Source organism: Hemiscyllium ocellatum, chromosome 33, assembly GCF_020745735.1.
Source record: "Hemiscyllium ocellatum isolate sHemOce1 chromosome 33, sHemOce1.pat.X.cur, whole genome shotgun sequence".
NCBI lineage: Eukaryota > Metazoa > Chordata > Chondrichthyes > Orectolobiformes > Hemiscylliidae > Hemiscyllium > Hemiscyllium ocellatum.
Window position 1 is genome coordinate 25,089,183 of NC_083433.1, and position 13,041 is coordinate 25,102,223.

Below are 13,041 nucleotides of genomic sequence, written 5' to 3' on the forward strand. Positions count from 1 at the left end.
CACCTCCATCCAAGGCCCTAAAGGAGCCTTCCACATCCATCAAAGTTTTACCTGCACATCAACCAATATCATTTCTTGGATCCGTTGCTCCCGAGGCGGTCTCCTCTACATTGGGGACATTAGACGCCTTCTAGCAGAGCGCTTTAGGGAACATCTCCGGGACACCCGCACCAACCAACCACACCACCCTGTGGCCGAACATTTCAACTCCCCCTCCCACTCTGCCGAGGACATGGAGGTCCTGGGCCTCCTTCACCGCCGCTCCCTCACCACCAGGCGCCTGGAGGAAGAATGCTATATAAAATCGCTCTGTAGAAGATCACGATAGAAAATCACTATACTGTTCAGTAGAAGGTTTGCATTATCCAAACAGCATCCAAAGTTTGTCAATCATGTTACAGCCAATTCGCTTTGATGAAACGTGCGTTTTATGAGAACAACATGTATAAAGTTTATTTTGAGATAGATCAAAGTATTGGATTGGAAAAAAGTTTACATCAAAGAGTTAAGAATGATACAATAAACTAAGGATAAACTAAGAGATGAGGATTATTTCTTCAGTCAGAGGGCTGTGCACCTATGAAACTCTCTGCCTTACCCAGAGTTGGAGGCAGGAGTCCTTAAATTTGTTAAGGCAGATTCTTGTTAGGCAGAGGAATCAAATGTTATCAGCAGTAAATGAGAAATTAGGATTTGAAACACATTAGCGGTGATCTTATTGAATGGCAGAGTAACTTCAAAGGGCCAAATGGCCTTGGTGCAAGATATTTTCCTAATCAAACTATTTAGAAATGTTATTGCAAACCTCTGGAGCAGGTAGGACTTTAACCTGGCCTCCTGGTTCAGAGGTAGGGACACTACCATTGCACCACTTACCCTCTGGTGCAACCTGAGTAAGGACAATAAGGTTCCAAAACATGACGTCAGCATAGAGGTATGACGGCGTTACGTCACCCAGTGACGTCTCGTCCGTTGCCGTGACGCACGCGCGCATCTGCCGTGACGTCGGGGCGTGCAAGATGGCGGCGCTGGTGCGGGTTCAGTGAGGGGAGGGCAGTGGGGCTTTGATCGCGTTGCAGCGGCCTGGCGCCGGCCCTGGCCTCGGCCTTGGCCTGGCGCGGCAGGCCCTGTCCGCGCAGACATGACAGAACCGCGGAGGGTGGCCTTCAACACCGTGCCCGCGCCTCAAGCCGCAGCTGTGCCCGTGCCTCCGGTCAGCACCGCCAAGAAGAAGCGGCGAGAGGAGCGGAATGGCTCAGCTCCGGCTAATGTGCGCTTCGGCCTCCGGCTAAGTGAGCCGAGTGACCGGAGCCACACTGAGTACAACTACAACGAGCTACTGCGAGAAGCCAAGGTAAGTAGGGACCGATGTAGCTGTCCCAGGGTTTCGCCTCAGGACAGCGCGGAGACCCTCTACCCAAACAGTCGCCTCCAAAACACCCCGCAGATCCTAACACCTCCCCTCAAAGATTCCTGTCAACCGAGACCCCCTCACATTCCCCAGATCGCACACTTAAGACAGCCCTTACCCTCCCGTCAGGACACATCTTCACTCAAGACCACCTTTGTTCCTCTCAAGACCATCTTTCTTCCTCGCACACCATCTTCCTTGTCCCCAAGAGTACATCTCCACCCTTCTCCACAGTCATAGAGTTATGCACCATGGAACCAAACACTTCACTCCAACTAGTCCGTGCCGACCGTTTACCCAGGAGAAAGTGAGGACTGCAAATGCTGGAGACCGTTTACCCAAACTAGCTCATACCCCTCTAACATTTTCCTATTCATGTATTTTCACAAATGTCTTTTAAACCCGTTGTAACTGAACTGGAATCCACCACTTCCTCTGGCAGTTCAATCCACACATGAGCAACTCTTTTAAAAAGTTGCCCCTTATGTTCTTCTAAATCTTTCTGCGCTCTTCTTAAAAATATGTCCCCTAGTTTTGAATTCCCCGACCTGAGAGAAACAACCTTTGCTATTCACCTTATCTATGCCTCGCAAAATTTTATAAACCTTCTACAAGGTCCCGCTGAACCTCCTACAGTCCAGTGAAAAAGTCCCAATTTTTCCTGTCTCTTTTAATAACACAAACCCTCAATTCCTGGCAATATCGTAAATCATCTTCCTGCAACTTCCTTCCAACACCCACCCTACAGTTCCCCCAACTGAGATCCTTTCTACATTGGAAACTCCACATACCTGCCCAAAATCGCTCTGAATCCTTTGCCCAAGGTGCCCCCTATCCAAGACCCCCTCCACATAATCCTGCCTGAGACTATCTCAATTTTCCTGTTCACACTTTGATTTGCTGAAAAAACAGCCACTTCACTCTGCTTTCAACCACTATCTCGGCCAGTGTGAACTTATGCTGATTTTGTGTATATTTTCTGAAACAAAGCAACGCTGATATGAGGCTATTGATGTGTAATCTGAAGACTGGAATGGTCTAGATATTTTAACAAGCAATTAAATATATGAGGGGAACTAAGTATATTTGAAATTTCAAGAAGTTGGATTTATCACAAAAGGCTTTTTCTGTGTTGATAGTCCTAGCTGAGTCTATAGTTTGGTGACTGTTCAGTCATTTCCTTTGTAAAGCCATAGATTTGACGACCAGAAATGTCATAGCGGAGTTAAAATTGCTGTTGAAGTTAAGCATTTGTTAGACAAGGGATACCAAACTTCAGTTTATTAGCGGTGATTATTTACCATCTCTACCATCCTTGAAGAAACAACTTCTCTTTTTAAATGCAGAATTGTGAAGAAATCCAGGATATTGGCATGCACTGCAAAAAGCTGCCAATTTGTGTATAACATCTCAAAGAGCTCCCTGCTTGTCTTGATTTGTGAAATGGAACTTTATTTTCAGCACGTTTTTAACTTAAAGTTTCATCTGGATGGACAACCACTCCAACAGGGTAGCATTCCCTCAATGCAACGCTGAGGTGTCAGCCTAGATTATGTGCCCAAGTCTTGTAGTGAGACTCAAGGTCACAGTATTTTGACTTTGTTGAGGCTGCTACCCACTGATAATTATTTACAGCCAACTTTTCAAATGTGCCCCAGAAGTCATAATGAAGAAATGTATATGCTAATTCCTCTTCTCTGATACAGTCCCAATCCACATTCCTTCAACTGCAGATACTGACCCATCAGAGGCACAGATTCAAACCAAGTAAGAAAGTTAATTGGAAATCCAACGGGGCTGCCTGGAATTACAGCACCACGGTCACAGGATCTTTCAGGATGTTACCTCTCCTGTTACAGAATCACTGACTCTTGAATGTCGTGGCTGGTTTTAGTTCCCCGCTGCCTCCCTGGCACAATATTCAATGATGTGGAGGTGCTGGTGCTGGACTGGGCTGGACAATTTAAAAATCACACAACACCAGGTTATTGTCCAACGGTTTTTGGAAGTATAAGCTTTCGGAGCACTGCTGCTTCGCCAGGTAAAATCTCACAACACCAGTTTATAGTCCAACAGGTTTATTTGAAAGTACAAGCTTTTGGAGCGCTGCTCCTGCATCAAGTAGCTGGTTACCTGACAAAGGAACAGCATTCCAAAAGTGTGTACTTTCAAATAAACATGTCGGGTTATAACCTAGTGTTGTGTGATTTTTAACAATATTCAATGCCATTCTCACTGCTTGAGCAAGCAAGTCCAAAGAGTTTACTTATAAACTAATTTAAATCTTCTCATCCTAATTCTGTGTTTACTATGATTTAATATCCGGGGTCATTGATTGAAGTCATTCCATGGTCCATGCAGTGTACTGTCTGCGCTTGTTTTCAACTCTATAGTCATACTTCGACTGTCTTTGGCCTCACATTCTTGTCAACGCTCTGGCTATTTGGTGTTTCGCTTCACAGAATAAGCATTAGTTTGGCTTCTGTGCATTCTATCCTGTTTTATTTGATGTGTACATCATGACTGGGAGCTGAGGATCTGCTGTGGAGTCAAAGCCTGAAGCATAGTTGGACCTATAAGCAACATCAGGAAGTGTGAATTTACTTGCAACCTTGAACACTGTGAGAATTCTGCATCCCTTGGAAATTTCAGAACAAGCTAATGCCTCGCCCAACCATTGGCTGACTGAGGACTGTCGAAACCCATGGCGACAGAAGTCTGAATTGTTTATGATTTTTGTCTCAAGTAGGCAGGTGGGTCATCCAATATCTGATACCAGAGTTAAGGTGGAAAAAAAGTAAGATGGAGATCAGTCATGATCTAGTTGAATGGCAAACTCCAAGGAGTTGAAGAACCTTCTCTTGTTTTGAAAACAGCTTATGATATTGACTGTTTTCTGGCTCCCAAGATCTGTATTGAATTCCAACTGAATAGTGAGTTAAACAGAGAGTTTGATCTAAATTGAAGTTAGCTATCTGTGTATGAAATTAATCTGCATATGGGACGCATCAAATTTGACCCAGTGCAATCATCTCTTGCTTTTGGGTCAAGTGAGCATTCTTGAATTCCCACAGGCAACATTTGATGTTTTACTGTTGGATATTGCTACATCAGGTGCCATTGTATTATTGTAGAAAATCTCTGTTGTTTTGTGTTGTGAAGTTCTTCTCACATCTGATGAGCAATAAACTGGTGCATTTTACCAGAATGCAATCTTGCATTCCCTTTCAAATAAATATTTTTTTTGTCATTTTGAAATTTAATTGTCAGCCTTTTCAGTCGATACCAAATTTTGTTGCAATTCACTTTTGTAAGAGGAAGACATCCATCAGGGATCTTGCTCAAGTGGTTACTGTGGGCCAAGATAATTCATTATGGCTTGCTGTCCAACTGCAGAGCATCATTGTGTGCGCACTAACTTGCCAGTCTGTTAAGAAATTTTCAAACCAAGCTGTTGAGAGATGATATTACGTAACTATGAAGCAGATGGAACTTGAACCCAGACATCCTGGCTCAAAGCTATGGACACTGCCACTGGGCCACAAGAGCCATTTATAATAGACTTCAGAAATGACTGCTTAAGTAACTTATTGACTGTGAAGTGCTTTGGTAGATTATTAAAGATGCTGTATAAATGAATGATTTTGTTTCATTACTTTTTATTTTCACTTCCCCTCACAAATGGCTGCCCCAGCTGATTGAGATGAGTATATTCTGTATCATTGTGGTCTGAGGTCTCTCGTGGTGCAGTGGTACTGTCTCTTTCTCTGGACCAGGGAGTCCCAGGTTCAAGTCCCATCTGCTCCAGAGGTGTATCATAAAATCTTTGAACAGTTTGAATAGGAAAAATAAATATTATTAGGGTGTGATGTGAGTCTTCTGGTTTAGTATCGTATCAGTTGCATTCTTCCCTGTTAAACCACAAGGAAAATCAATTTTCAGCAAAATGCTCCTATTTCTGACTTTGATCATCAACTCTCCTCAGTCAAGCAACAAAAGAATTTCATCATCATCCACTATGGGGGCATCTTTACCATGGTCTGAAATAAATGTCTTTGATTTAGATCTTCTGCAGGTAGGAGTTAGCAATCTCAAACTTTGAGTTGTCTTTGTTCTTTGGATCATCCTAACAAGGCTGCGTTTATGGTCTATCCCTCATTCCTTTGGCAACTGAATCATTTGCTAAGCTACTTGAGATTAAGTCCATGAGACTGTACTTGGAGGGCAGAATAAGTTGAGGCTGGATGTTCAATGTAATATATTTCATATATGCTGTATATTTTTGTCCCATTTTAACATAACTAAAAGGCAAATTATTCGGCAATTTGGGAAGCAGATTTGGTTTTACTGAGGATTGCTACTGTATTGCAGGACGAGATGCTGATAGTAAAATTAATGTGCTGTTGTGCTGCCATTGGCACAATAAATGTGTGGACACAGGAATTTGTGATGGAAGAGTTGACTCAGGAAATGCATATACATATTGGATTTTAATGTGTGTTAACATGTTTGGATCCTTTTGCAAGGACTGAACCCCAAATGATGAGTGTGTATTCTGTTTATTTTCAATGATTCAGTTGTTTAGCAATAGAACATTTAGCAAAGAGTGAAAGTTATAAATGCACCTGAAATTGAAACAAAAGGATTTTTGGATACACTAAGCAGGTTGTACAGCACATATGGAGAAGGAAGCAGAGTTAATATTTCTTATCAATGATCTTTCAACAAAGCATGGTGACCAGTTTGTGTGCATCTTGGAAGTGTTAATTATTAATGATAAAGCTTTCTGAATTTCTGATCGACTTTGAGCTACAAAATTGGAGACATCACCCATAAGTTAACTCCAGTGTAATAGCTGGAAGTTTTCACATTTTAGAAATTGCTGATCATTGCTTTCATGTTGCAAAAGTTTATTTTTACTCTTAGAACAGAAAATGTGTTGAGCTGATTTGCCTGTGTTCAGTAACTATTTGTGAGGAACTTTTCACAGAGAGAAGCATTATCCTCCCTGTATTTTCTGGATTGCAGCATTTTGTGCTGTTTCAAGCTTGTATTCCCCATATTGTATTCCAGTTTGTGACATATAATAATTGATTTATTTGTTCAGCAGAGACTTTCCTTTCACATGTGGATTAATGAGGCACATTGGAGTTACAGGTCCTGGCAGAACTTGCACAGGAACTTGTTGGATGTAGTTGTCTGGTTGCTGGTGGGAGCTGTTTGGTTAGATTGTGTAGGCCCTGGGGAAGGGAATGTGGCAAAGTTGCAATGGGGATCTGCGAGGAACTGACCGTCTGGGCTTACGCTGGCACCATCCTGAGCCACGTGCGCATTTTCCATGAATTGGAAAGCTACCCAACAATGAAGGGCATCACAAGTAAACCTCATTTTGTTCTGATATTGTCCTCCACTTTCATTTCACTTTCAGGGAACTGTAGTCATCGGGATGTTCGATTTCTCCTTCCCTCAACCCAAAGCCAGGCTGCCCTTATCTCTCAGGCTGTCACCCTCATTAAGATCAAAGCAGGAATCGAAATTTTACTTTTAGAGTTGGGATCAGGAAAGGTCCAAGACAAATAAGTTACATTTTGATAAAGGTATAAAGCAAAGTGTCCTATTTGGCAAGGGGCAGCCTCAGAGCTGCATCAATTTTAACCCTTTGCTCCCATTATAACACTTGGCCTTACCATTGAGCTGGCTCTGCCTTGGGGATGTTATATGCTGATTGAACACCGAAGCTTCTCAGAGCACCTATTTTGGATAACATATACAGTGAATGCTGGTTCTGATGGCTTTCTCAAAATTAAGCAAATCAAAACTGTCTAAGACACATGAGCCAAAACCTCCAACAGTGACCTTTTGATTCTTCATGGCATGTCACGTTAATCATGATTGTCATCCATTTAACTGGTTACAGTGTCCTCCAACTGCTCATTGGTGTGAAGAAGTGCTTCCAGGGAGGTCTAGCTTTAAGATTATCCTTTGTTCTGGACTCGCCCTGTAGAAGAAATGGTATAGATCGATAGAAACTGCAAACAGTTTCATTCACCTTAATAATATCATCCAATAATCTTTTTTACTTACTAGTCTATGCAACCTCCCTTTGTAAATTAACTCCCTTTAGCCTGGTTTTATTTTGATGAATCTCCACTGCAAATCCACACCTTCAAACGTTAGTAAATTGCCCCTCTCTCACTTATCAGGTATTTCTTCACTGACCAATCCCTGGTACCCGACACAAATATTCAATCAAGAGTGAACATTGAGTTGCTTTAATGTGACCTGCCTTTCATGAGCTGAAAGCTGTGCTCTTGACATTCCAGGTGAAGTTTTTGACAGCAATCTGAAACAGGAGCACCCACTTTTTTATGTTCTTCAATCTTAATAGACATACCGGCTAATCATAGCATTACTAATTTTGCTGTCCTCAGGATCAGCTGGCATTGTGTAAATTTGGGGCTTCTGTAGTCTGTTTGAGTCAGTTTCTCATGGTTGGGTGCCTGTACTGCCTACACAAAGACACCTAGAAAACTCTCCCATACCGCTTATCAGCCTTTCTCCACATGCTTCAAACAAGCCTTTTCTTTCTTGTTTCAACAGAGGAACTTTGCCAATCCTGACGATCCCTTCAATGATGAAGAGAAGGAGAGAAAGGAAGTGGAAGCTTTAGCGAAGAAACTTGAGGAAAAATATGTGAGTTTCATATGTGTGAGGATTATGTGATTGTGCATGGAATGCTGTGTCCAGTTTTGGTTGCCCAGTTAGAGGAAGGATATTATTAAGCTGGAGAGGGTTCAGAAGAGATTTACCAGGATGTTGCCAGTATAGAAGGTTTGAGTTATAAAGATAGGTTGGGACTTTTTTCACCTAGGAGGATGAGAGGCAACCTGATAGAAGTTTATAAAATAATGAGCTATAAATAGAGTTAGTGGTAGTTGTCTTTTTACCTTAGGATAAGAATTTCAAGACTAGGGAGCACATTTTTAAAGTGAGAGGAGAGAGATTTAAAAAAGGCATGAGGCAAATTCTTTACACAGTGGGTGGTTCACATGTGGAATAAAATTTCTGGTGAATGCAGGTACAATTACAATGTTTAGAAGACATTTGGATAGATACATGAATAGGAAAGATTTGGAGGGATATGGGCCAGGAGCAGACAGGTGGGGCTAGTTTAGTTTGGGATTATGTTCAGCATGGACTGGTTCGACCAAAGGGTCTGTTTCTATGCTATGTGACTCTATGTACACACTTAAGAGCGAGTGCACACAAATGGTGTATCTGTGGACAGACAGTGTTGATATTCACGTATCAGTTGTACCCTTTTTAAGAAGAATTTTCACAAATTCTGAAGAGAGAGCTAAGAGCAGCGAGAAGGGGACATGAAAAGTCCTTAGTTGGTAGGATTAGGGAAAACCCAAAGGCTTTCTATAGGTATGTCAGGAATAAAAGGATGACTAGGATAGGTATCGGTCCAGTCAAGGATAGTAGTGGGAAGTTGTGCGTGGAGGCGGAGGAGATTGGTGAGACACTAAATCAATACTTTTCGTCAGTATTCACTCAGGAACGGGACTCTGTTGCTGGTGTGAATATTGAGTCACAAGTGATTAGAATGGATGGCGTTGAAGTATGTAGGGAGGAGGTTTTGGGAATACTGGAAAGGATGAAAATAGATAAGTCTCCTGGGTCTGATGGCATTTACCCTAGGATCCTCTGGGAAGCTAGGGAGGAGATAGCAGAGCCATTGGCCTTGATTTTTATGTCGTCATTGTCAACGGGAATAGTACCAGAAGACTGGAGGATAGCGAATGTGGTCCCCTTGTTCAAGAAGGGGAGTAGGGACAGCCCGAGTAACTATAGGCCAGTGAGTCTCACTTCTGTTGTGGGCAAAGTCTTAGAGAGAATTGTAAGGGATAAGATTTATGAACATCTGGATAGGAATAATGTGATCAAGGATAGTCAGCATGGTTTTGTGAAGGGCAGGTCGTGCCTCACAAACCTTATTGAGTTCTTTGAGAAGGTGACTAAGGAGGTGGATGAGGGTAAAGCAGTAGATGTGGTGTATATGGATTTTAGCAAGGCGTTCGATAAGGTACCCCATGGTAGGCTAATGCAAAAACTACGGAGGTATGGCATTGAGGGTGCATTAGAGGTTTGGATTAGGAATTGGCTGGCTGGAAGGAGACAGGGTAGTAGTTGATGGAATAGGTTCATCTTGGAGTGCAGTTACTAGCGCGGTGTACCACAGGGATCTGTTTTGGGACCGTTGCTGTTTGTCATCTTTATAAATGATCTAGAGGAGGGGCTTGAAAGCTGGGTTAGCAAGTTTGCGGATGACACAAAGGTCGGTGGAGTTGTGGACAGTGAAGAAGGATGTGGCAGGTTACAGCGGGATATAGATAGGTTGCAGATCTGGGCAGAAAGGTGGCAGATGGAATTCAATGTAGCTAAGTGTGAAGTCATTCACTTTGGTAGGAGTAACAAGAAGATGGATTACTGGGCTAATGGTAGGCTACTTGGTAGTGTGGATGAGCAGAGGGATCTTGGTGTCCATGTACACAGATCTCTGAAAGTTGCCACCCAGGTAAATAGTGCTGTGAGGAAGGCATATGGTGTACTGGGCTTTATTGGTAGAGGAATTGAGTTCCAGAGTCCTGAGGTCATGTTGCAATTGTATAAGACTCTGGTGCGGCCTCATCTGGAGTATTGTGTGCAGTTTTGGTCGCCATACTATAGGAAGGATGTGGAGGCATTGGAACGAGTGCAGAGGAGGTTTACCAGGATGTTGCCTGGCATGGTAGGAAGATCGTATGAGGAAAGGCTGAGGCACTTGGGGCTGTTCTCATTGGGGAAAAGAAGGTTTAGGGGAGATTTGATAGAGGTGTATAAGATGATTAGGGGTTTAGATAGGGTAGACACTGAGAACCTTTTACCGCTAATGGAGTCAGCTGTTACTAGGGGACACCGCTTTAAATTAAGGGGTGGTAGGTATAGGACAGATGTTAGGGGTAGATTCTTTACGCAGCGGGTTGTGAGTTCATGGAATGCCCTGCCAGTAGCAGTGGTGAACTCTCCCTCTTTATGGTCATTTAAGCGGGCATTGGATAGGCATATGGAAGTTATTGGGCTAGTGTAGGTTAGGTAGGATTTGGTCGGTGCAACATCGAGGGCCAAAGGGCCTGTACTGCGCTGTATTTTTCTATGTTCTATAAATTCAGGATGTCCGAAAGCACTTTATGCCCATTGTGAAGTGCCTATTGAACTGCAATTACTGTTGTGATGCAGAATATATAGCATCCAGATTGGCTTTTTGTTGGGATTGCACATTGTGCAGGGTTGTCTGTTAGAGCTCAATTAGTTTCCCAAATCTTCTGTGACTCTGTTCCTGGTCTCTGCCTATGACTGTTCAATGCCTGGATACATTATGAAACTGAAAAAGCAAATTTGAAATCTAGACTCTTGACTGTTAAATACATGTAAATAATTCATAATCTAAAGCGCTCATTTGAAGATCATTTCTTTCCACTTAGGTGGATTTGGAATATTATTTGCAATTCAGGTATCCCTCCTATAAGGAGGATGTTGTGAAACTTGAAAGGGTTCAGAAAAGAGTCACAAGGGTGTTCCCAGGTTTGGAGTGTTTGAGTTATAGAGAGTGACTGAATAGGCTGGAGCTGTTTTCCCTGAAACACTGGAGGCTGAAGGGTGACCTTATAGAGGTTTATAAAATCAAAAGGGGCATGGATAAAGTAAATAGACAAAATCTTTGCCCTGGGCCAGGGGAGTCCAGAGCTAGAGGGCGTAGATTTAGGGTGAGAGGGGAAAAATATAAAAGTGACCTAAGGGGAAACTTTTTCATGTAGAGGGTGGTGCGTGTCTGGAATGTGCTGACAGAGGAAGTGGTGGAGGCTGGTACAATGGATAAATGAATAGGAAGGGATTACAGTGATATGGGCCAAGTGCTGGCAAATGGGACTAGTCTAGATTGGGATATCTGGCCAGCATGGACGAGTTGGACCAAGGGTCAGTTTCCGTGCTGTATATCTCTATGATTTTATGATTATGTGAGCATTTGCCCCACAGACCCTCATAGTTATCTATGAGGATACAATATTCAATACTAGCAAAAATCTAGTGAAAGGAGTTCAGTTCCAGTGTAAAGAACTAAGTGTGAAATGACTGCCTTTTATCTTTGCCGTAAATGCCCAGCTCAGGAGTAAGCATCAAAATCAGATACATTTTAAAAAATCCAACAGTATGCCAAATCTTATCTGCTCTCTTGACCTCTCATTTTAAAGGAAAAACAAAAGAAATAACTTATGCAACTTGCAGGGTCAAAAGAATCACAAACGCCGGAAAGATCGCATGCAGGATCTTATTGACATGGGGTACGGTTACGATGACACAGATCCGTTCATTGACAACTCTGAAGCGGTGAGTGTTGGTTCTTGATTTGTACTGTTCCTTTGAAAATGAGCACTTCTTTAAAGCCTCACTTTGTTTGGTGTAAGGAACCTAAACAGTTTCTCCGTGGGATAAAACTTAACAAAACCAACAGCAACGCACAATGATATCTGACCAGTAGTTCTGCTCTTTGTCAATGTGCTCATCCAGCAGAGTGTTTTCTCTCTACACGAGTGTACTTAATCTTTCTATCCACCAGAGTGAAGTACGGATTTTTCATGTGTCCACCCATGGGCAGAATCTTATTATGTTGCAGGGCCCATGGATGAAGTTAAATTTGGATCAGACTTTTCAGCAACCTCTCTGATCTATACTGAAGCTTAACAAGCTAATTTTCTAAGAGGCACCATTGGCCACCAGTTATGTAATACTGGACTAATGCAGTCCACACTCAGTCATTTTTTTTTGCAAGCGTTCATAATGTCACCACTACAAGCAAATTCTCAACACGTTATTCTCTGCTGTAGCTATAAGTGGTCAACATAGCAGTAAATATTTGCATGCCGGTAGTCTCACATTGCAGTTGTACAGAGACTTGATCACAATTTCATGGCCTTGAGCTCTGTAAACCCAGTTAGTTTTGGGGATTTGCATTTGCTAAATGGAACACGTTTCATGGCCCAAGTATTATGCAGAAAATAACTTCAATGTTTCAGTCTTACAGATGTTAGTTAATATGTATTAGACTTGTGTTTTCAAAATCTGCAGGAAGTTCAACACTAAGAGCATAAGTATAAGTGAGTGCAGACTGCTACTTTTTTACTATACATGACAGCATCCTGTCAGTTTTGAGAAAGTTTCATAACTAAAACAACCAAAGGGGCATGGGAATCGCGTGACTTGTTTTTAGAATATTTTCCACCTAAAGCTTGTTCTCCTCAATGATCCTCAAACTAACTTCATTCTGGAAAAGGCAGGTATGAAAATATTCCTAACAACTGCCTGGATCTTGATGTTTTCTACCATTCAGATGGTAATTCCAGCTCCACACCAATGAGAATCCAAAGTGAGACTACTGTTCATGGGATTTGAGCATTGTGGCCAAAACTTGATGTTTATTCTCTAATTGCTGTTGTCAAGGTTTGGGGAGTGGTCTTCTTAAACCGCAACAGTGCATGGGTGTAGGTTGACCCACGGTGCTGTTGAAGGGGGAGTTCCAGGATTTTGAC

At 42.4% G+C, this 13,041-nt stretch overlaps 1 protein-coding gene across 2 annotated transcripts in view; it reads left to right on the forward strand.

The window, feature by feature from the left end:
* The first annotated feature begins 1,013 nt into the window (after window positions 1-1,013).
* LOC132831267 (ubinuclein-2-like) overlaps window positions 1,014-13,041 on the forward strand; it is an 81,028-nt gene continuing 69,000 nt past the window's right edge. For both annotated transcript variants that reach the window (XM_060849293.1, XM_060849292.1), the window contains exons 1-3: window positions 1,014-1,354; window positions 8,012-8,104; window positions 11,741-11,842. In XM_060849293.1, the coding sequence (XP_060705276.1) occupies window positions 1,142-1,354; window positions 8,012-8,104; window positions 11,741-11,842 (408 nt within the window). In that variant the 5' untranslated portion in view covers window positions 1,014-1,141. The remainder of the gene's footprint in view (window positions 1,355-8,011; window positions 8,105-11,740; window positions 11,843-13,041) is intronic.